Below are 23,620 nucleotides of genomic sequence, written 5' to 3'. Positions count from 1 at the left end.
TACATACACACCACCATATACACATACTTACCTTATGTTCACACGAGGGTCGGTCCTCTTCGCCATGTAGAATCCATGGTGTACCTGTTGAAAAAATTCTACTCACCAAATCCAGTGTAGAGGGCTCCTCGGATAATCCATTTGTAATCCACGTACTTGTAAAAATAATAAAACGGGACACCCGACCACGAACTGAAAGGGGACCCATGTTTTCACATGGGACCCCTTTCCAGAATGCCAGAAACCCCCTCTGACTGATGTCTAAGTGGGTTTCTTCAGCCAATCAGGGAGCGCCACGTTGTGGCACCCTCCTGATCGGCTGTGTGCTCCTGTACTGTCTGACAGGCGGCACACGGCAGTGTTACAATGTAGCGCCTATGCGCTCCATTGTAACCAATGGTGGGAACTTTGTGGTCAGCGGGTGACCGAAAGTAACCTCACCGCTGACCACAAAGTTCACACTGCCTAAAAAAACGAATGACATCGACATCGGAAAAACCGAAAATGCAGAATACGGCAGCTTAGTAAATTAGTCGTAATCAATTCAAAAAGTTGCATATTTACACTTTCGATGTCATTCGTGATTGAACTTTGACCACAAACGGGAAAATACGATTCTTAGTAAATTTACCCCATGGTGTGACTACTTTGCCACGAGGCTGGCTACATCTGTATGTCTTATTACAATTCCACACTGGGGCAAGCTGCCATTGGTATTGTGAGTGCCGGCAGTTCTTCTGGATGTATGGAGAAAAACAAACAATTATATATATATATATATATATATATAGTCAGTCCAGAATACGGCACTCAGCGTTCTTAGTCATCCAAAATAAGTCACAGCTTAGGCAGCATAAGCTTTGCAATGTTTTGGCTTTTTATTAGCCTTTTTCAAGCAGCATAACCATATTATAATATATTCTTTAGTTTTTCTTATTACAAAAAATAAATATATATATATATATACGCATATATATATATATATATATATATATACTGTTATATACAGTATGTATATATATATATATATATATATACACACACACATACACACACACACACACATACACACACATATACACATGTAACTGTAATTTAACAGTGCCTCAGTATGCCACGTCAGTCAGATACCTCACCTCAGTCTGGAGGATATCAGATGATATGCTGCTGCTGCCGCTGGGCCACCTTCAAGAAGCAGCTGCTTAGGGGTTCTAGGCGCTATCCTGCTTTGAGTGCCCTGCCCTGGGCTGTATTTTGGAGTCTAGGTGCCGTATTGGCACCTTTTTGATGTTGGGGCCGGCCCCAGGTCAGCTAGCACCATGTTAAAGATATTTTGAAGCGCCCCCCCCCCCCCCCCCCCCCCCCCCGCTAGGGTTAGGGTTAGGCTACAGGGGTGGGATGGTCAGGGTTTTTGACTGTGTGGAGGAGGGTTAGGGTTAGGCATCCCCGGGGAGGGTTAGGCTACGGGGGAGGATGGTTAGGTTTAGGCTGTGGGTGGAGGGAGGGTTAGGGATTAGCAATAGGTATCTTTTCCCAAAGGTGTCAGGATTCCCAGCGTCAGGATGCAGCAGTCGGAATTTTGACTGCCGGCATCCCGATCGCCGGGATATTATATGTATTCCTACTCCATTGTATAGCAATACCCCTATTCCTCCAAGATATCATTAATATATACACCAAAACTTAAATACACCCCATCTCTTATAATGATCCACCCTGTAGATAACGTTTGAACTCATCAACCCTCAGGTAACCTTAATACACCCCCATCCCACATCCCACATAATAATACACACCACATCCCTCAAATCATATTAATAAACACCCACACCATATAATACATTTCAACCCTCTTCACATTTATACACTCCTACACCACACAATAATGCACCCCATAGATAACATTTATACATACCCCCACACAATAATACACCCCACAGATATCATTTATACACCCCCACAATAATATACACCCAGATAACATTTATACACCCCCACAATAATATACCCCACAGATAACATTAACACCCACACAGTAATACACCCCACAGATAACATTTATACACCCCCACAATACACCCCCCCAGATAACATTTATACACTCCCCACAATAATACAACCCACAGATATCATTTGTACACCCCCCACAATACACCCCCCAGATAACATTTATACACCCCTCACAATAATACACCCCATAGATATCATTTATACACCCCCCACAATAATACACCCCACAGATAACATTAACACCCACACAGTAATACACCCCACAGATAACATTAATACACCCCCACAATACACCCCCCAGATAACATTTATACACTCCCCACAATAATACAACCCACAGATATCATTTATACACCCCCCACAATAATCCCCTCAGATAACATTTATACACCCCTCACAATAATACACCCCATATATATCATTTATACACCCCCCACAATAATACACCCCACATATAACATTTATACACACCCCACAATAATACACCCCCTACACAATCAATAATACACAACACAGGATAACATTTTGATACTCCTAAAACTTTAATAAACCACTATCCCACTCACTGATTGCTTTTACACACCCTCACCCCACTCCAGTTACGTACATACCACAATATTGAACAAGTCAGTGCACTGTCTTTAGCTTGGTGCCTCGTCTTCTGAGGGTGCAGCTGCAGCACAGGAAGGAAAGCCTCTTCACAGTATGTCATTGGTGGCTGCCGGCTCGGGGGAAGGACCAGCCAGCCACCAGGAAGCACACACAGGAAGTAAAGTTCTTCCAGTGAAGCCAACAGTGGCAGGGGGCTGACATTTGTGGCAGGGGACTGGCCTGGCATTTGTGGCAGGGGGTGGCAGCTGTGCGATCGGGCCCTGAAGCTGTCTTTAAACAGGGTGGGGAGGGATTCGGGCACCGCAGCGCACTTGCGGCTGTGGCACTACCTCTGGCTGCTTGACTCAGCATTTGTCACTGGTCGCAGTGGCGGTGACCACACACAGTGCCCCCTATGGGATGGCGCCCCGCGCAGCTGCTCAGCTGGAGCAGCGCTCGAATCCCTGCACACAGCGTCACATCATCCGTCGCAGAGGAAGCGCTGCAGAGACACACTGTGTATGCAGTACAGGGAAGGCAGGTGAAGCCTTATACTGTCTCTGTCTGCGGCGCAATTTAATCCACCAACACAGCGGAAAGGAGGCCTAGGGTGTTGAGGGTGGAGGGGGCGATACCTGCCTGGGAGGCTGCAGCAGTAGAAGGAAATTTTATTTCCTGTCTACTGCAAAACAGAGATCTGCAATGCTCTGGGCCTATTTTAGGGGGTGGGCCTGGAGCTGCAGCTCCATCAGCCACATTGTTAATCCGGCCCTGCTCAAGGATCCTGCTGATCGCAGGCAGGAGACTACTTTAAAGTCTATCTATGCGCATACAGGTGCTTTGCTCAGACCGGCGATAGCATCGGCATGGGTATGTAGCGCGGTTGCAGCATGGACAGATACATTGTCAGCTGGCCTTGATACCCTAGACAGGGATACCATTGTATTAACCTTAGCCCACATTAAAGACGCAGTCTTATATATGAGGGACGCTCAAAGAGACGTTGGGCTGCTGGGTTCCAGAGCCAATGCCATGGCGATTTCTGCGAGACGAGCTCTATGGACCTGCCAATGGACGGGTGATGCAGACTCAAAGAAGCATATGGAGGTTTTACCTTACAAGGATGAAGTGTTGCTTGGGGAGGGGCTCGCGGACCTGGTTGCCACAGCTACCGCGGGTAAATCTACCTTTTTACCTTTTGTCCCCCAACAGCAAAAGAAAACTCCACAGTATCAAATGCAGTCCTTTCGGTCGCATAAGTCCAGAAGAGGTCGGGGCTCCTCCTTCCTTGCCAGAGGTAAGGGTAGAGAAAAGAGAACACCTGCTTCTGCTAGTTCCCAGGAGCAGAAGTCCTCCCCGGCTTCTACAAAATCCACCGCATGATGCTGGGGCTCCCCTAAGGGAGTCCGCACAAGTGGGGGCACGCTTTCGACTTTTCAGCCAGATCTGGATGCTTTCAGTGGTTGATCCTTGGGCAATGAAAATTGTCTCCCAAGGCTACAGGCTGGAATTCGAAGAGGTGCCCCCTTGCCGATTTTTCAAGTCGGCCTTGCCAGCTTCACCCCCGGAAAGGGAAGTGGTGTTAGCTGCAATTCAAAAGCTGTGTCAACAGCAAGTGGTGGTCAAGGTTCCCCTGGGCCAACAGGGAAAAGGGTATTATTCCACCCTGTTTGTGGTCCCGAAGCCGGATGGTTCGGTCAGACCCATTTTAAATCTAAAATCCCTAAACCTGTACTTGAAAAAGTTCAAATTCAAGATGGAATCGCTCCGTGCTGTAATATCCAGCCTGGAAGGGGGGGATTTGATGGTGTCACTAGACATAAAGGATGCATACCTTCATGTCCCCATTTACCCCCCTCATCAGGAGTACCTGAGATTCGCTGTACAGGACTGTCATTACCAGTTTCAGACGTTGCCGTTTGGGCTTTCCACGGCCCCAAGGATTTTCACCAAGGTATTGGCGGAGATGATGGTGCTCCTGCGCAAGCAGGGGGTCACAATTATCCCATACTTGGACGATCTCGAGAGACCAATTGCTGAAGAGCGTGTCACTCTCCCTGAAAGTGCTGCAACAGCACGATTGGATTCTCAATCTGCCAAAGTCACAATTGGTTTCAACGACTCTGCTGTCATTCCTAGGCATGATTCTGGACACGGAACAAAAGAGGGTTTTTCTTCCATTGGAAAAAGCCCAGGATCTCCAGAACATGGTCAGAGACCTGCTAAAACCAAAAAGAGTGTCTGTTCTTCAATGCACTCGTGTGCTGGGAAAAATGGTGGCAGCCTACGAGGCCATCCCCTTCGGCAGGTTTCATGCGAGGACTTTTCAGTGGGACCTTCTGAACAAGTGGTCCGGGTCCCATCTACAAATGCATCAGAAAATATCCCTGTCCCCCAGGGCCAGGGTGTCTCTCCTGTGGTGGCTGCAGAGTGCTCACCTTCTAGAGGGTCGCAGGTTCGGCATTCAGGACTGGGTTCTGGTGACCACGGAAGCGAGCCTCCGAGGGTGGGGAGCAGTCAAGCAAGGAAGAAATTTTTCAGGGATTATGGTCAAGCCAGGAGGCTTGTCTACACATCAACATACTGGAATTAAGGGCCATATACAACGGCCTACGACAAGCGGAGAATCTTCTTCGCGACCTACCGGTTCTGATTCAATCAGACAACGTCACAGCCGTGGCTCATGTAAACCGCCAAGGCGGGACAAGGAGCTGAGTGGCAATGGCGGAAGCCACCAGGATTCTTCGTTGGGCGGAAAATCACGTAAGCGCTCTGTCAGCTGTCTTCATTCCGGGAGTGGACAACTGGGAAGCAGACTTCCTCAGCAGACACCATCTCCATCCGGGAGAGTGGGGACTTCATCAGGAAGTTTTTGCAGAGATAACAAGTCGTTGGGGAATTCCTCAAATATACATGATGGCGTCACGCCTCAACAAGAAGCTTCGGAGGTATTGTGCCAGGTCACGGGACCCTCAGGCAGTAGCAGTAGACGCCCTAGTGACACCGTGGGTGTTTCAGTCGGTCTATGCATTTCCTCCTCTTCCTCTCAAAAATATTGAGAATCATAAGACAAAGAAGAGTGCAGACAATACTCATTGTTCCAGATTGGCCTCGAAGGGCCTGGTACTCAGATCTTCAAGAAATGCTCACAGAAGATCCGTGGCCTCTTCCTCTCAGGGAGGACCTGTTACAGCAGGAGCCATGTGTGTTCCAAGACTTACCGCGGTTACGTTTGGCGGCATGGCGGTTGAACACCGAATCCTAGCTGGGAAGGGTATTCCGGAGGAAGTCATCCCTACTCTGATGAAGGCTAGGAAGGAGGTGATAGCAAAGCACTATCACTGTATTTGGAGGAAGTATGTATCTTGGTGTAAAGCCAAGAAGGCTCCTACGGAAGAATTCCATCTGGGTCGGTTTCTCCACTTTCTACAGACAGGAGTGGATATGGGCCTGAAGTTAGGCTCCATTAAGGTACAGATTTCGGCCCTATCTATATTCTTCCAGATGGAATTGGCTTCTCTCCCAGAAGTCCAGACATTTGTGAAGGGAGTGCTGCACATCCAGCCCCTCTTTGTGCCCCCAGTGGCACCGTGGGACCTTAACGTGGTGTTAAGTTTCCTAAAATCTCACTGGTTTGAACCTCTTCAAACAGTGGATTTAAAATTTCTCACGTGGAAGGTGGTCATGTTATTGGCCTTGGCATCTGCAAGGCGGGTGTCAGAATTGGCGGCCTTGTCCCACAAGAGCTCCTATTTGATTTTCCATGCGGATAGAGCTGAATTGAGGACACGTCCTCAATTTTTGCCTAAGGTGGTTTCTTCATTTCATATGAACCAGCCTATTGTTGTGCCTGTGGCTACGAGGGACTGGGAGGACTCCAAGTCCCTGGAAGTAGTCAGGGCCTTAAAGATTTATGTAGCCAGGACGGCTAGGGTTAGGAAAACAGAGACTCTGTTTGTCCTGTATACGGCCAACAAGATTGGCGCTCCTGCTTCTAAGCAGACTATTGCTCGCTGGATCTGTAACACGATTCAGCAGGCTCATTCTACGGCTGGATTGCCGTTACCAAATTCAGTGAAGGCCCATTCCACTAGGAAGGTGTGCTCATCTTGGACGGCTGCCGGAGGTGTCTCGCATTACAGCTTTGCCGAGCAGCTACTTGGTCGGGTTCAAACACTTTTGCAAAATTCTACAAGTTTGATACCCTGGCTGATGAGGACCTTGCGTTTGCTCAGTCGGTGCTGCAGAGTCATCCGCACTCTCCCGCCCGGTCTGGAGCTTTGGTATAATCCCCATGGTCCTTACGGAGTCCCCAGCATCCTCTAGGACGTAAGAGAAAATAAGATTTTAAACTACCGGTAAATATTTTTCTCCTAGTCCGTAGAGGATGCTGGGCGCCCGTCCCAGTGCGGACTAAATCTGCAAGACTTGTATATAGTTGTTGCTTACATAAGGGTTATGTTACAGTTGTGATCGGTCTTTGACTGATACTGTTTTTTGTTCATACTGTTGACTGGTTGCGTATATTCCAGGTTATATGGTATGATTGGTGTGGGCTGGTATGAATCTTGCCCTTAGATTAACAAAATCCTTTCCTCATATTGTCCATCTCCTCTGGGCACAGTTCTCTGAGGTCTGGAGGAGGGGCATAGAGGGAGGAGCCAGTGCACACCCATACTAAAAGTTTTTTATAGTGCCCATGTCTCCTGCGGAGCCCGTCTATACCCCCCATGGTCCTTACGGAGTCCCCAGCATCCTCTACGGACTAGGAGAAAAAGATTTACCGGTAGGTTTAAAATCTTATTTTTTGTGTGATTTTGTTGTCAGCACATTCAACTATGTTAAGAACAAAGGGGGTCATTCCGAGTTGTTCGCTCTTTGCTAATTTTCGCTATACTGCGATTAGTCGCTTACTGCGCATGCGCTTAGTTATTTTACACAAAAGTTAGGTATTTTACTCACGGCATAACGAGGATTTTTCATCGTTCTGGTGATCGTACTGTGATTGACAGGAAGTGGGTGTTTCTGGGCGGAAACTGGCCGTTTTCTGGGAGTGTGCGAAAAAACGCTGGCGTTTCTGGGAAAAACGGGGGAGTGTCTGAAGAAATGGGGGAGTGTCTGGGCGAATGCTGGGTGTGTTTGTGACGTCAAACCAGGGGGGTAATTCCAAGTTGATCGCAGCAGGATTTTTGATAGCAACTGGGCTAAACCATGTGCACTGCAGGGGAGGCAGATATAACATGTGCAGAAAGAGTTAGATTTGGGTGGGTTATATTGTTTCTGTGCAGGGTAAATACTGGCTGCTTTATTTTTACACTGCAAATTAGATTGCAGATTGAATACACCCCACCCAAATCTAACTCTCTCTGCACATGTTATATCTGCCTCCCCTGCAGTGCACATGGTTTTGCCCAGTTGCTATCAAAAATCCTGCTGCGATCAACTTGGAATTACCCCCCAGGAACGAAACTGACTGAACTGATCGCAATGTAGGAGTAAGTCTGGAGCTACTCAGAAACTGCTAAGAAATTTCTATTCGCAATTCTGCTAATCTTTCGTTCGCAATTCTGCTAAGTTAAGATACACTCCCAGAGGGCGGCGGCTTAGTGTGTGCAATGCTGCTAAAAGCAGCTAGCGAGCGAACAACTCGGAATGAGGGCCAAAGTATTTAATAAGAATATTTCATTCATTCAGATCTAGGATGTGTTATTTTAGTGTTCCCTTTACTTTTTTGAGCAGTGTATATACAGTATAGAGTGTTTCACAGGATATACTACCTTGGTATTTTTCTCTGTGTTTTTCAGTCACCATATACCACTTAAATCCTCTGTTTGTGCTCTGCATTTGCAGTCACGCTACATAGGGGTTTTTTGTCAGGTACTGTGTCTGGCTTTAATGTACTGTTACGCCCTAAGGCTACATTCCCACATAATGTCTGCTACACAGGGCGGGAGATCTGTGGCTGATCCTGCGTCATGCAGTGCTGACGCCGCGGATGCACCTGAGGAAAATATTCCAGCTGAGGGTCCAGGTACCGGGGGTTCAGTACCCCTCAGTCAGCCTGCAGCGCCGGTGGCACACCAAGACCGGCCCTGGGCTGCTTTTTCTAATTTGCCGACTACGCTAGTAACGAGACTTACGCTCCCTGTGGGACCTTCTGTGCCATTACAGCCACATATTGTTCCTGCAGTTAATCCGCCATGGGCAGATAATCTGTCAACTCAATTACAGCAATTAAATCAGTCTTTGGTTAAACAAATACCTAATCCCTCGCCCTCCTAGGACCAAAGGGTCATCTAAGCGGGACATTACTTCCTCACAATCCACGCTGGTTACAGATACTTCATCCGATGAAAATGGCGTATACACAGATCCCTCAGACACTGATGCAGATGCTTCTGATGGGGAATCTATTTCACAGTGGATGTTCAGATTGAGGATGAATCTGAACCTCCAGATACGTCTAAGAAACCCGATAAGTTCAAATGTCAGAAGGTCACTGAATTAGTTTTGCCCCAGTCTGACCATTTAATTGACATACGTCAGGAATCCTGGGAGTATCCAGGAAAGAAATTCTCCCTGTCTAAGAAGATGCTAGCTCGTTATCCCCTCGCTGCAGAGTTAAGTAAAAATTCGGAAACACCGCCGCCGGTAGACTCACATATCGCGCATCTGGTGGTGTCCTCTACTCTGCCTGTCACTACCGTCACTTCTCTGAAGGAACCGACGGATAAGCGTGTGGAGGGTTGCTTGAAGTCTATTTACACCCTTGCAGTTGCTGTGCATAGACCCACTATAGCGGCCTCTTCGGCTGCGAAGGCTATTGAAGCCTGGGTTCAAGAAGTTGAAGCGGAGCTACCTTCTAATTTTTCTGATAATGCCAAGCGTCTACTACGTCCATTCTGGCCCGCCGGATTCTGTGGTTGCGGGCCTGGTCTGTGGATCTGGACTCTAAAAAGACCTTGGAGGTTATCCCCTTTAAAGGAGACATCCTGTTTGGGGAAGATCTGAACAAGATTGTTGCTGACTTAGCGTCTGCTAAAACTGCATGTCTGCTGAGTACTAATCCTTTGTTTCAGAAGGCTAAGAGTACCACCTTTTCGTTCCTTTCGACCTCCAAGTAAAGCAAAGGGTCAGGCGTACCCTAAACAGGCTTGCATTTCCAAAACCTCTAAGCCCAAACCTAAACGTTCCTGGGCTGCCCGTCAGCCTGCTTTCAAATCAGACAAGCCTGCTGCATGACGGGGCGGGTCTCCCTCTGGGGGATCCCAGGGTAGAAGGCCGACGTCTACGGTTTGCTCAGGTATGGTTACAGACCACCTTAGATGCCTGGGTAAGGGAAGTCGTCACTCACGGATACGCCATCTCTTTCAAGAAGCGCCCCCCTTGCCAGTTTTGCTCAACAAATATCCCTTCGGATCCGGTAAAAGCAAAAACTCTCCATTTGGTGGTACAATCCCTCTTGGACACAGGAGTGGTAGTGCTGGTGCCTCTGGCTCAGAGAGGCAGGGGGCACTATTCAACGCTATTCCTAGTTCCAAAACTGAATGGTTTTTCCTGGCCCATTCTCAACCTAAAGTCTCTGAACAAGTTTGTGAAGGTTTCCTAGTTCCGTATGGAAACTCTTCGCTCTATTGTTCTGGCCTTGGAGTCCATGGACTATATGTTATCCCTGGACATACAGGATGCTTACCTACATATACCTATTGCCATTTCGCATCAGCAATACCTTTCGGTTTGCTATTGGCAACCTACATTATCAATTCCAGGCCTTGCCTTTTGGACTGACCACGGCTCCGAGAATCTTCACCAAGGTCATGGCGGTTATGACAGCTCTGCTCCACCGTCAGGGTATCAGGATCCTGCCATATCTGGATGACTTGTTGATCCTTGCAAACTCCCCAGAGGTTCTCCTCCGTCATCTGGAACTGACAGTCCAATTCCTGCAAGCCCACGGGTGGCTCATCAACTGGAAGAAATCATCCCTGGTTCCTGCTCAGACCATGGTGCACCTGGGGGCATTGTTGGACACACACAACCAACGGTTGTTCTTGTCCCGTGAGGAGGTCCTGAAGCTTCAGGACAGGATAAGATGCTTCCTTTCTCGTCCGCGAGTGTCGATACACTCGGTGATGCAAGTACTAGGCCTCATGGTGTTGGCTTTCGACATGGTAGAGTATGCTCAATTTCACTCTCGCCCTCTGCAGAAGCTAATCCTTGCCAAGTGGGACAGCCTGCCTCACCGGATCAGGTCTCGCATGATTTCCTTGACTCTGGAAGTTCGTCTGTCACTGAGCTGGTGGCTACAGGACCAACAATTGAGAAGGGGTCATCCCTTCTGGATCATCAACTGGGTCCTCCTAACAACGGATACCAGTCTGCGGGGTTGGTGCACGATGTTGTAGCAACACTATCTTCAGAGTCGGTGGACCAGGGAGGAATCTCTCCTCCCGATAAATATTCTGGAATTGCGGGCAGTGTTCAATGCTTTGAAACTGGCCCTGCCTCTGGTACAGAACAGGCCTGTTCAAGTGCAGTCGGACAACGCCACCATGGTGGCATACGTAAATCATCAAGGCGGCACTCGAAGCCGCATGGCGATGTTGGAAGTGTCAAAGATTCTTCAATGGGTGGAACGCCATCTGCCAGCCATATCGTCAGTGTTCATTCCGGGGGTCCTCAACTGGGAGGCGGACTTCCTCAGTCGTCAGGACGTACATGCCGAAGTCTTTCAACTCCTAGTGGACAAGTGGGGCCTACCAGATGTAGACCTGATGGCGTCTCAACACAATCACAAGGTTCCGGTCTTCGGAGCAAGGATAAGGGATCCTCAAGTAGCGTTCGTGGATGCCCTGGCAATTCCATGATACTTTCGGCTGCCGTACGTGTTCCCTCCAGTGTCACTCCTGCCCAGGGTAATAAGGAGTTTCAAGCAAGAAGGAGGAATCCTACTTCTGATCGCTCCAGCGTGGCCCAGACGGCACTGGTCCTCAGACCTACAGGCTCTCTCGATAGAGCGTCCTCTTCTACTTCCTCAACACCCAGACCTCCTCGATCAGGGCCCCTGTGTTTACCAGGATTTGGCCCAACTGGCATTGACGGCGTGGCTCTTGAAGCTTCAGTTCTGAAGGCCAAAGGTTTTTCTGAGGCGGTCATTCAAACGATGTTGAAAGCCCGTAAACCTGCTTCGGCTCGGATTTCTTATAGGGTCTGGAATTCTTACTTCACCTGGTGTGCGGCTAAGAATTTTGATGCATGCAAGTTTAGTACTGCCACACTCCTGGCATTTCTGCAACAGGGCCTGGACTCCCTCAAGGTTCATGTTTCAGCCTTGTCGGTGTGGTTTCAGAGAAAAATTGCGACTCTGCCTGACGTTCACACCTTCACTCAAGGTGTTTTACGGATTCAACCTCCCTATGTTCCTCTTGTGTTTCCTTGGGATTTGTCGGTTGTTCTGGACGCCATACAAGAGTCTCAGTTTGAACCTCTTGAGTCTGTGGACCTTAAATGGCTTACACTTAAGGTCTTAATTTTTGCTGCCTATTGCCTCTGCTAGACAGGTTTCAGATCTGGGTGCCTTATCCTGTAGGTCTCCCTTTCTGATTTTTCAACGTGACCGTGCGGTTCTTAAAACTCGCCCTGGTTATCTACCTAAGGTGGTGTCATCCTTCCACCTTAACCAAGAGATTGTGGTTCCGGCCTTTATCTCTCCTGATTTGTCCTCCAAAGAATGGTCTTTGGATGTGGTTCGGGATTTCCGTGTCTATATGAGGAGAACCGCCTCTCTTAGGAGATCTGATTCTCACTTTGTCCTTTTTGGTTTTCACAAACGTGGCTGGCCTGCTAATAAGCAGACCTTGGCCAGATGGATTAGAATGGTGATTGCACAAGCTTATGTACGGGCTGAACTTCCAGCTCCTGCTGCTATCAAGGCCCATTCTACTCAGTCTGGTGGACCTTCTGGGGCGGCCCGCCATGGCGCATCCCTGGAACAATTGTGCAAGTCGGCTACATGGTCCTCAGTGAACACGTTCATCAGGTTCTATGCCTTTGATACTTCCGCCTCCCAGGATGCTTCCTTTGGACCCCGAGTTCTTGTGCCCGCTACAGTGCGTCCCCTCCCATGATGAACTGCTTTAGGACATCCCGATGTTATTCCCTGTGGAATACCAGTGTACCCCGCTGCAGAAAAGGAGATTTATGGTAAGAACTTACCTTTGTTAAATCTCTTTCTGCGAGGTACACTGGATTCCACAGGGCGCCCACCCTGACGCACTTAGCTTCTTTGGGTTTGTATGGCATTAGCCGCTGGTACCTTCTCCTGTCGCGAGAATGTGGTTCGCTGTGGCTACTAACTGTTATAGTCTCTTTTACCTGCTAATGCATTGGACTGGTTAACAAAACTGAGCTCCAGTGCCTGGAGGCGGGGATATAGAGGAGGCGGTGCAAGGCATCCTGGGAACAGTCAAAGCTTTAACCTGTTGGTGCATCGGATCAAGATCCAACTCTACACCCCAATGTTATTCCCTGTTGAATCCAGTGTACCTCGCAGAAAGAGATTTAACAAAGGTAAGTTCTTACCATAAATCTCCTTATCCTAACCACAAGATCTCAAAGTTAATCCATGTTATAGCGAGTGAGGTAAATTGATTTAGGAGAATAGAATAGTTGCATCATATAGTGTCCATTAAATCTAAGGGAATGTGAATGTTTAGGTAGTTTAATGCTATATCCTGACAAATATATAGGTAATTAGACTTAAGAAAATAGAAATCACCCTGAGCAATCCCAATAGCAAAGGCTTTGGATTTAAAATGATTCAATTTAAAGTAAGAAATGTCGGCATATTTTTGAAGGACAACATGGATAGCTGGCAACAAGACCTCAGGGTTGATGATAAACAAGAGGACATCATCCACAAACAAACAGATTTTGTGATACAAATTACCAATAGAGACGCCTTTAATTTAAATCATGGGATAGAATTTTCCCATTAATTGTTGCATTACGAGGGCAAATATTAATTGAGAAAGGGGACACCCTTGAATAGTGCCATTAGATATATTAAAACGTACAAGAATCAGTTACTGAGTACAAGCTGAGGGATTACCATAAAGAGTGATCATCACCTGCGAAAAAGAGCCAGTGGGGCAGATGTATTAATACTGGAGAAGTAATAAAGCAGTGATAAGTGAAGGTGATAACGCACCAGCCAGTCATTAAGGGTTTGAAAATCACAGTTAGGAGCTGATTGGCTGGTGCGTTATCACCTTCCACTTATCACTTCTTTATCATTGCTTTATCACTTCTCCAGGATTAATACATCTGCCCATTTGAATCCAAACCTGGCAAGGACCGTAGTCATGTACAAGTGATCGAATGCCTACTCAACATTAAAGAGAGAACCAGCATAGGGGCAGGATTACTAGCATAATATTGTAATATTTTATAACCTCATCTTGTGTTGTTGGGATCTTCTCTACCAAGTACAAAGCCTACCTTGTCCTGATTAAATGAGGAAAATGGTGTTGAGAATAAAATGGCTATCATCTTTGCAAAGATTTTCATATTCAAATTGAGAAGAGCTGTAGGATGGTCATTTGTAGGATGTAGAATCCTTGCAAGCTTTAGCAATGGTTACAATTATAGACCAACTGAAGTGTTGTATAAAAACAGTTTGTTTAGCCATTAGGGCCCGGACCTTAATCTTTATTAAAGTCTTAATGGGAACAGATGAGTCATATTGCAGATTATAGAGCTTTACATAGTGGTTCAATATTTTTATTCCCCTAGGCACCTACCAAGAGTTTAATACAATTAATCACATATTTCCCTCTAAGTTGGTGGTCTAGTAGTTTGCTTGTTCTGTTTCCCAGGATATAGAATTTTTTGTTCAGTCAAGATTTACAGATTTGTCCTCATACATCTAGCTTCAATACGCCACGCAGCATGAGATGCTTGGTGTGAGTAAGCTGCCAGGTCCTGGGCAATTCTGCTAGCGTTGGGTGTCTTTTTTTTTTGCATCTGAAACCCAACGCAATGAGATTAGGATGCACTGGGGGACTGTGCTGATTAATTTGATATATAACACTTGTATATTGTATGTGACTGAGACTGTGTCTGGAGCAGAACAGAACTTGTATTGGAAAAAAGCTGCGGCTGCTACAAAGTAGCACTTCATGTACAGATTCAGAGACTCCTTCGGACACAGATATACATGTGTCACATATCATATTAATCAGCGCCGTGTGTGTCCTAGTCATTGTGTTGCGACTAAGATGCAGTTTTGGCAGAAAATACTCCAAACGCTAGCAGAATCTCACAGGACCTGTCAAACAGAGAAGGGCTATTTGGTGTGACTGCAGAAATGATGCATGAGGACACATCTGTATGGTTTTTTGCACATATACTGTTTTGTTTTGCGGTATAGATAATATTATGATGCTCGCTTTGAAGTGTTATTTTATTGCACTAAAAATAATAAGGAACATTACTATTGAATTACAGAGGAGTTCAGTTAATTGAGCGGGAGGAAGAAGTCTGCATATTCTATGAGAAGATAAATATTCAGGAAATGCTGCTCAGAAATGGAGATTTAGAAATGTTAGCTATGGATGAGAAGATCCGATTCCTGAAAATGAAGGTCACAGAAGACTCAAGACAAATTGAACACACCAAGAAAGAGCTGCCAAATAAAAAGGCCCTAGAATCAGACCTTGTGATACTACAGATCCAGGTTACAGCTATTTCTACTCAGATATATCAAATGTCTTAGTACAACTATGGAATAACTGAAAGTACTGGCCCTATATAAAGGTTAATAAATGAATGATACAGTACGTATAGGAGGGCTATTATCAAACATTTTGGCCCTGTAAATCAGGCGGAAACAGCAGTTTCTGCATGACTTACACTAAATTAAGAGGCTATTTAAAAATAGTCTAATATGTCAGATATGAGATATTGGTGAGATCTCCTGTTTACTCAAAATCGCAGCATACAGCCATTCTCATACAATATACCGCCAATAGCGAACACCATCTAAAGATGGCATTAACCCACTTTCCCCTATAGCAGCAGCCCAGATGGAGAGGGATCTGATCCCTCCCGGGGGACTGGAGCTGTTTGCGATGCCTGTCACTTTGTGTTTGATTTGCAGATACACATACACTAGCCTGCTCAACCCCCGTAAGTAAAGTCATAGTGGTAGTGATCACTTTACTATTTACTCATTATGGGGCATGCTCTTATCAGAGCCCATGTCCTGGTGACTCTCCTTAATAAATACTCCCAAAATAACGTTCCAAAATTTTTTGGTACTGGACAACAATTTTGATAAATAGGGGCCATAGGAGTGAATTTATCATTATTCTTCATTTTCTAGCAGTATGTTTTTATGCTTTTTCATAGCATACTGTAGTATTTTACAAACCCACAATCCAAACTTCCAAACAGTCCTCAAAACCCCACAACAGATCATGTTTTGAGAATTTCAGTCTATGGAAACAGGTGGGCTTTATAGACCCAGCAAAATAGATTAACTTACGTGTGATGATTTAAAGAAATCCACAAAACCTGGCCTGTTGGGGGTACTTGAGGACTGGAGTTGGGAAACACTGCTATATAGTTAAATTCAAGATTAAAAACAGCAAAATTAATTACAATTTTTGCCTTTACATAAGTATGGAAAGCCACAAAATGAACTTGTACTGAACATTAATATACAGATGGGTTCAAGGTTATCTTGACTAGTTTTCTGCGCCTAGGCACAACATGATTTATTAGCATAAACCCTTCATCTATTGTTCTCAGCTGCAATACAATACAGAGAACAATACAGCAGGGGATTAATTCCGACTGCCCAGTCTCAGTTAATCCTGTTAAAGGTCAAGATAAACAAGGACCCATCTGTATGTAACCGTTGTTTCCTGCAAGTTGCCTTCGATCATCGGGTTCTTATCATGGGTGTTTATGTGCAATTGGAGCACAGTTAGAGCATGCAGAAGCGTATTAAGCACAGCACTTTGACAAGTCTTATTTTGCATTCTGTATATTTAAAAAACAATTTTCATTATGCATGAAAAATGTATTACATGCCCACGGTTGGGAGGCAGTTTGTACGGATCATGACAATTGCCCTCTCCAGATGCATCCATATGTTAGATTTCAGGATGGAAAAGTAAATGTGCAGATGTATACAGAGGCAACTTTTACATTCATCTCTAAAACTGCTCCATTGTAGACTTGATATAATAGAAAACCGCAACTTTTCCCCCACGTCCTTTAAGGGTTAAAATGTTAAAATTGGTGCACGTCATTAATTAGGGGTTAACTTACTATTTGGATATTTTAGTAGGAAGCAGTAGACATTAGCTAAGTTATATCTACCAATACACTGCTGTTTGGCTGTGGAGATGAACTCCCTCCTTTCCTTTTTAAAAGTGTCAATTTCAATACAGAATGTCCATCCTATAAATACTTATTTAAATTTTCCCCTAACCTTGGTTTGTTCCAATGTAGCACAGAGAACAACCACTGAACATGTCCTTTTTAAGGACAGAGTGTCACTGAACAACAACTGTTCTGTATTCCATGTCCATTTTTATTGAATAATTCCAAACAAATTAGGCCTGACGCCTAACATCCCAGAGTTACTGTAGCTACAGTTCTCCCAACACATAGCAAGACATTGTCATGTCGTGTCCACATGGCCAATTAGCAAATGTTTCAGCAGTGGACTTATTAATCCAGTATTTCACAAGACTTGTACAGTCAAGTGTAGAGAACAAAACTCTTAGTTCATAAAATATATATTTTGGTATGTTAAATCAGATATTGAAATACTTTCTTGGAATTTTGTTGATTTTAAGAACAGAATTCTTTAATCAGAAAAGTAACTTTTCTAGGTCAACGTCCTAATTAGTCTTAAAATGGCATTCCACTTGTGAACTGTGTAGTAACCCATAATACATTTTGGAGAAATGCACATTGCAGATATTGTGTAACAACTACATTCATAGATTCTCATGAAAGCTCACATTTCATATGAAGCAGTGTATATATCCTAATGGATGTATAGACATTTCATTCACTGCTGAATCTTGGGTGTTTATGTGCAAATGGAGTACAGTTGTGCATGCAGAAGTGTATTCAGTACACCCCTTTGAGAAGTCTTATTTCGAGTTATACAATAATTTCAAACTATATTTCTAATACAGCAAAATTGTATTACATACACATAGGGGGGAATTCAAATGTTTGAAAAGTCGGTTGGGTGTCTGGTTTTCCTGTCTATTAGATAGGAAAAAACAGACACCCAACTGACTTTTCAAACAATTGAATATCCCCCATAATGTGAAATATGTGCACTACAATGTAGCATAATGTAAACAAGGCTACAAAAAATTAGGACACTATTATGGAGCATAACATTAAACTAGGGCACTACAATGGGGCATAAAATTAACTAGGTACTTTTGTGGGTACTGTGCCCTGAGTGACAGAGGGAGGGGGTTGCCAGCAGGGAATCTGGAGTTGCAGTTGCCTCAGCTGTAATGTTGTAGTGGAAAATAGGTGAGGGAGGAAGGTGGCCAACACATAGCTATCCTCTGCCAGAGGCCATGCCCCTGTATCTACATGGCCCTGCCTACTTCTCACTGAAAGCAGCAGCCTTGGTGGGACCTGCCCGACAGACTGTTGCTTCTTGCACATAGTGGCTGTGACAGGAAAGGCACAGATTCAACAGAAGAGATCTCCAACATGTAAGTTAGGGAATAAAAATAGGTTGGTCAATTGGAATAGTTTATGGTAGGTAATACTAGAATAAGGAGTGTGTGTGTAAATGATTTAATGTGTTAATTAGGGTTAATAAAATGACAGTAATTGCGATCTGTGTGGAAAGGGCAGGGCTAATATGACGCAATTCTATGATTGCTTACTTTTGGCCCCATCCCCTCTTACATGATTCAGATTATTTTACAGGCTGGGGCCTAATGACAGGACTAGTCCACCAGCAGCAGCCGCCACCTGCATTTCCTCTCTAGGTTTCCCCCAGAGAGATAACTAAAGTAGGAGAGTATGATTATATAGCAGTCACTAATGCTGTCATTAGTACATGCAGGTCACTAAAGCTAAGTACACACTATACAATTATTGGGCCGATTTGCCAGTAATTGGGACATCGGTCTGTTCTATTGTATAGTGTGCACAAATGATCGTTTTGGCATTTCACAGATAAATCAGGAAAATCTTACCCGCAAACTTGAACGATCGATTTTCCGAAAGCAAAAATCTCTGCCACAATCTCACGATATCGAGCAGTGTGTGTGCATTCTCAATCTGCCCATACTTCCTATGTTTTCCTGTCACTGTGTCATTCTTCTTGTGGGCAGACATATGCAAATGCAGTGTGATGTGGGAGAAAATCTTAAAATAAAAATATTGAATGGTGGTCAGTGATGTTCTCTGTACTGGTTGGCGGTCACTGATGCTGTCTGTAGAGGAGAGCGGACACTGATGCTGTCTGTAGTAGTTGGTGGTCTCTAATGCTGTCTGTAGAGCATGGCGGTCACTGATGCAGTCTGTAGTGGATGGCAGACACTAATGCGGTCTGTATTATGTGGTGGTCACTGATGCTATGGTGTAGTATATAGCAGTCATATAGGAGAGAGAGAGAGACTACTATCTACTGGGATGGGAGGGTGTAGGGCACCTTGAGCAGTAAAAAAAAAAAAAAAAAAAAAGTGATCAATTCTTTTGTTCCATTACTCATGTCAATATGTTTCAAACTAGTGGCCGGAAATAGACGTTGTAATAGGGGCACAAACACCAGTCAATACATTAGGATTTAAATATTCCATGTTCCCAACCTAATAGCCAGTCATATGGATCTGGTGTACACCAGCCCCGCTATACTTACCCAGTGCCAGTTGTTTCCTCCTAGTCTGTCCTGTCTCTGTTGCAGAGGGGGAAGGGGGCACCCCTGCAGGACTGGACAGGTTCATCTATTATACTACAGATGATATGGCCCCTAATCTAATAGTGTCATTGTAGTTATTATTGCAGTCATTTGTACTGAGGTTATTCTGCATTATCATTTTTTGGATAATTATACATGAATTAAACTGTACATTGTTCCCCTTAATTTTACAACACAACTAATGGGCCCTACACACTGGGCGAGAATACTGAAAGATATGAACGATCTCGTTCATTAATGAACGAGATATCGTTCATATCTTTCAGTGTGGAGGCACCAGCGATGAACAATGTGCGGCCCCGCGCTCGTTCATCGCTGGTGCCCTGTCGCTTGTGCATGCAGGCAAATATGGACGAGCTCGTCCATATTTGCCTGCACTGCTATGGAGGCGGGTGACGGGGGGAGTGAAGAAACTTCACTCCCCCCGTCACTGCCCCCCCGCCGCCGTGTCGCCCGTATCCGCCATCGGGCAGCTCGGCGGCGGATCGACAAATGTGTAGGGCCCATTAGGTTTTAGGGGATAATACACTGCCAAATTGTTTTTGATTCCCATAGATTATGTGTGGATATTTGTAATGTGTATTTTATTGTGCAGTACAATAGCCTGAACTCAATACACCTCTTAAATTAACATCTAAACAATACAAGGTACCTTTCATATAAGCAAAGGTCAAACCCCCTTTGCTGTGTAAGACGAGCCCCACTCGTCCTCCACAGCCACTGGTGGAGCACCCCCCACAAAAACGAGATTTATGGTAAGAACTTACCTTTGTTAAATCTCTTTCGCGAGGTACAGGTTTTGACTTTTTCACTGGGCTATACGGCTGAGTGCCGTGATGTGAGGCTCCCTCCAGCAGCTCTCTGCGATCTCACACACGGGGAGCTGCTGACAACAGCACGGACGCTACACCGGGAACGCCCAAATCTGACAGTCGGATTAGGCTCAAATCCGACAGTCGGATTTGGCCGCTCACTTGAATAGGGCTTGTCGGATCCATTCCGACAAATGCATGTCGGAATGGATCCAACAGTAATTGAATATACCCCATTACCCTTTGCCTGAACTACATTATTTTTCTACAGTACAGGATGTTAATGTATGGTAATAAGACATTAACTTTTATGTGGGCACACTTACTTCATTCGTTTTTTGTCTTGTTTTTTTAAATACAGTCCTGCGGCACTTCCAGATTTATCACCAACAACTACAGAGAGTCCCCACTGGTAATATAGACAGCTGGGGATAAAGTAATATTTCTGCTGCAGGGTACACTGGACTCCACAGGGAATTACATTGGGGTGTAGAGTAGGATCTTGATCCGAGGCACCAACAGGCTCAAAGCTTTGACTGTTCCCAGAATGCCTAGCGCCGCCTCCTCTATAGCCCCGCTTCAGTGCACAGGAGCTCAGTTTGTTAACCAGTCCACTGCAGAAGCAGGCAAAAGAGACGATAGCTGTTAGTAGCCACAAATACCACACACTCACGACAGGAGAGGGTGTCAGCGGCAAATGCCATACCAACCCAAAGAAGCTAAGTGCGTCAGGGTGGGCGCCCTGTGGAGCCCAGTGTACCTCACAGAAAGAGATTTAACAAAGGCAAGTTCTTACCATAAATCTCGTTTTCTGCTGTGGGGTACACTGGGCTCCACAGGGAATGACATTGGGGATGTCCTAAAGCAGTTCCTTATGGGAGGGGACGCACTGTAGTGGGCACAAGAACCCGGCGTCCAAAGGAAGCATCCTGGAAGTTGGATGTATCAAAGGCATAGAACAATATGAACGTGTTCACTGAGGACCACGTAGCCGCCTTGCACAAATGTTCAAGGGTCACACCACGGCGTGCCAGCCAAGAAGGTCCAACTGACCGAGTAGAATGGGCCTTTATAGTAGCAGGAGCTGGAAGGCCAGCCTGTACATAAGCATGTGCAATCACCATTCTAATCCATCTGGCCAGGGTCTGCTTGTGAGCAGGCCAGCCACGTTTGTGAAAACCAAACAGAACAAACAGACAATCCGACTTCCTAATGGAAGCTGTCCTCTTCACGTATATACGGAGAGCCCGTACCACATCCAAAGACCTTTTTGGAAGACAAATCTGGAGAGGTCAAGGCCGGAACCACGATCTCCTGATTAAGGTGGAAAGAAGACACCACCTTAGGCAAATATCCAGGACGTGTTCTAATAACCGCCCGACCACAGTGAAAAATCAGATAGGGAGACCTACAAGACAAGGCATCCAAATCTGACACCCATCTAGCGGAAGCAATAGCTAGCAGAAACACTACTTAAGAGTAAGCCACTTAAGGTCAGCAGTTTCAAGAGGCTCAAACGGAGACCCTTGCAATGCCTCCAGAACCACCAACAAGTCCCAAGGGGCCACAGTGAAGGTATGCACATCAGGCAATGTCGCAAGTTTTCTCTCAAACCAAACCGACAAGGCAGAAATATGAACCTTGATGGAGGCCAGACGAAGGCCCAAGTCCAGGGATTGTTGCAGAAAGGCCAAAAGTTTGGCCGTGCTAAACCTTGTAAGCATCATGATTGTTAGATGCGCACCAAGCAAAGTAAGAATTCCAGACCCTATGATAAATCCGGGCAGAAGCCGGTTTCCGGGCCTTCAACATGGTCTGAATGACCGCCTCAGAAAATCCTGTGGCCCTTAAGACGGAAGCTTCAAGAGCCACGCCGTCAAATCCAATCGGGCTAAATCCTCATATACACAGGGGCCCTGAACAAGGAGTTCTGGGCGCTGCGGAAGTAGAAGGGGACGCTCTATCGAGAGACCCTGAAGGTCTGAGAACCAATGCCGTCTGGGCCACGCTGGAGCGATCAGAAGTGGAATTCCTCCTTCAAGTTTGAACTTCCTTATTACTCTGGGCAGGAGTGACACCAGAGGGAACACGTATGGCACCCGAAAGTTCCATGGAATTGCCAGTGCGTCCACAAACGCTGCTTGAGGATCCCTTGTCCTTGCTCCGAAGACCGGAACCTTGTGATTGTGTCGAGATGCCATCAGGTCCACATCTGGAAGGCCCCACTTGTCCACAAGGAGTTGAAAAACTTCTGGATGGAGGCTCCACTCTCCGGCGTGTATGTCCGGATGACTGAGAAAGTCTGCTTCCCATTTAAGGACCCCCGGAATGAACATTGAAGGATATGGCTGGTAGATGGCATTCCGCCCACTGAAGAATCCGTGAAGCTTCCCTCATTGCCATGCGGCTTTGAGTGCCACCTTGATGATTTATGTACACCACCAGGGTGGCGTTGTCCGATTGTATTTGAACAGGTCTGTTCTGTATTAGATGCTGGGCCAAGTTCAATGAGTTGAACACCGCCTGCAATTCCAAAATGTTTATCGGGAGGAGAGGCTCCTCCTTGGTCCACCAACCCTGAAGGGAGTGTTGCTCCAACACCGCGCCCCAACCCCTCAGACTGGCGTCAATCGTCAGAAGGACCCAGTTGGAGATCCAGAAGGGACGGCCCCTGCTCAATCGTTGGTCCTGAAGCCATTAGCTCAGTGACAGGCGGACCTCCGGAGATAATAGGTTCATATGAGACCTGATCTGGTGAGGCAGGCCATCCCACTTGGCAAGAATCAGCCTCTGGAGAGGACGGGAATGGAATTGAGCATATTCCACCATGTCGAAAGCCGACACCATGAGACCTAGCACTTGCATTGCCGAATGTATCGTCACTTGCGGACGAGATAGGAAGCATCGAATCCTGTCCTGAAGATCAAGACTTTCTCCTGAGACAAGAACAACCGCTGGTTGTGAGTGTCCAACAATGCCCCCAGGTGCACCATGCTCTGAGCAGGGACCAGGGAGGATTTCTTCCAGTTGATGAGCCACCCGTGGGCTTGCAGAAACCGGATCGTCAAATCTAGATGACGTAGGAGAATCTGTGGGGAATTTGCCAGGATCAACAAGTCGTCCAAGTACGGTAGGATCCTGACCCCTTGACGGCGGAGTACAGCCGTCATTACCACCATCAGTTTGGTGAAGACTCGCGGAGCCGTGGTCAAACCAAAAGGTAACACCC

The 23,620-nt window shown here is 46.0% G+C and overlaps 1 protein-coding gene across 7 annotated transcripts in view; it reads left to right on the top strand.

Annotated features, from left to right (window-relative positions):
- CCDC146 (coiled-coil domain containing 146) overlaps positions 1–23,620 on the top strand; it is a 387,500-nt gene that overhangs the window by 341,797 nt on the left and 22,083 nt on the right. For all 7 annotated transcript variants that reach the window (XM_063926987.1, XM_063926984.1, XM_063926988.1 and 4 more), the window contains one exon: positions 15,109–15,337. In XM_063926987.1, coding sequence (XP_063783057.1) covers positions 15,109–15,337 — 229 coding nt within the window. The remainder of the gene's footprint in view (positions 1–15,108; positions 15,338–23,620) is intronic.

This window comes from Pseudophryne corroboree, chromosome 6 (genome assembly GCF_028390025.1).
Source record: "Pseudophryne corroboree isolate aPseCor3 chromosome 6, aPseCor3.hap2, whole genome shotgun sequence".
NCBI classification, from domain to species: domain Eukaryota; kingdom Metazoa; phylum Chordata; class Amphibia; order Anura; family Myobatrachidae; genus Pseudophryne; species Pseudophryne corroboree.
This window is presented reverse-complemented; position numbering and strand designations above follow the sequence as displayed.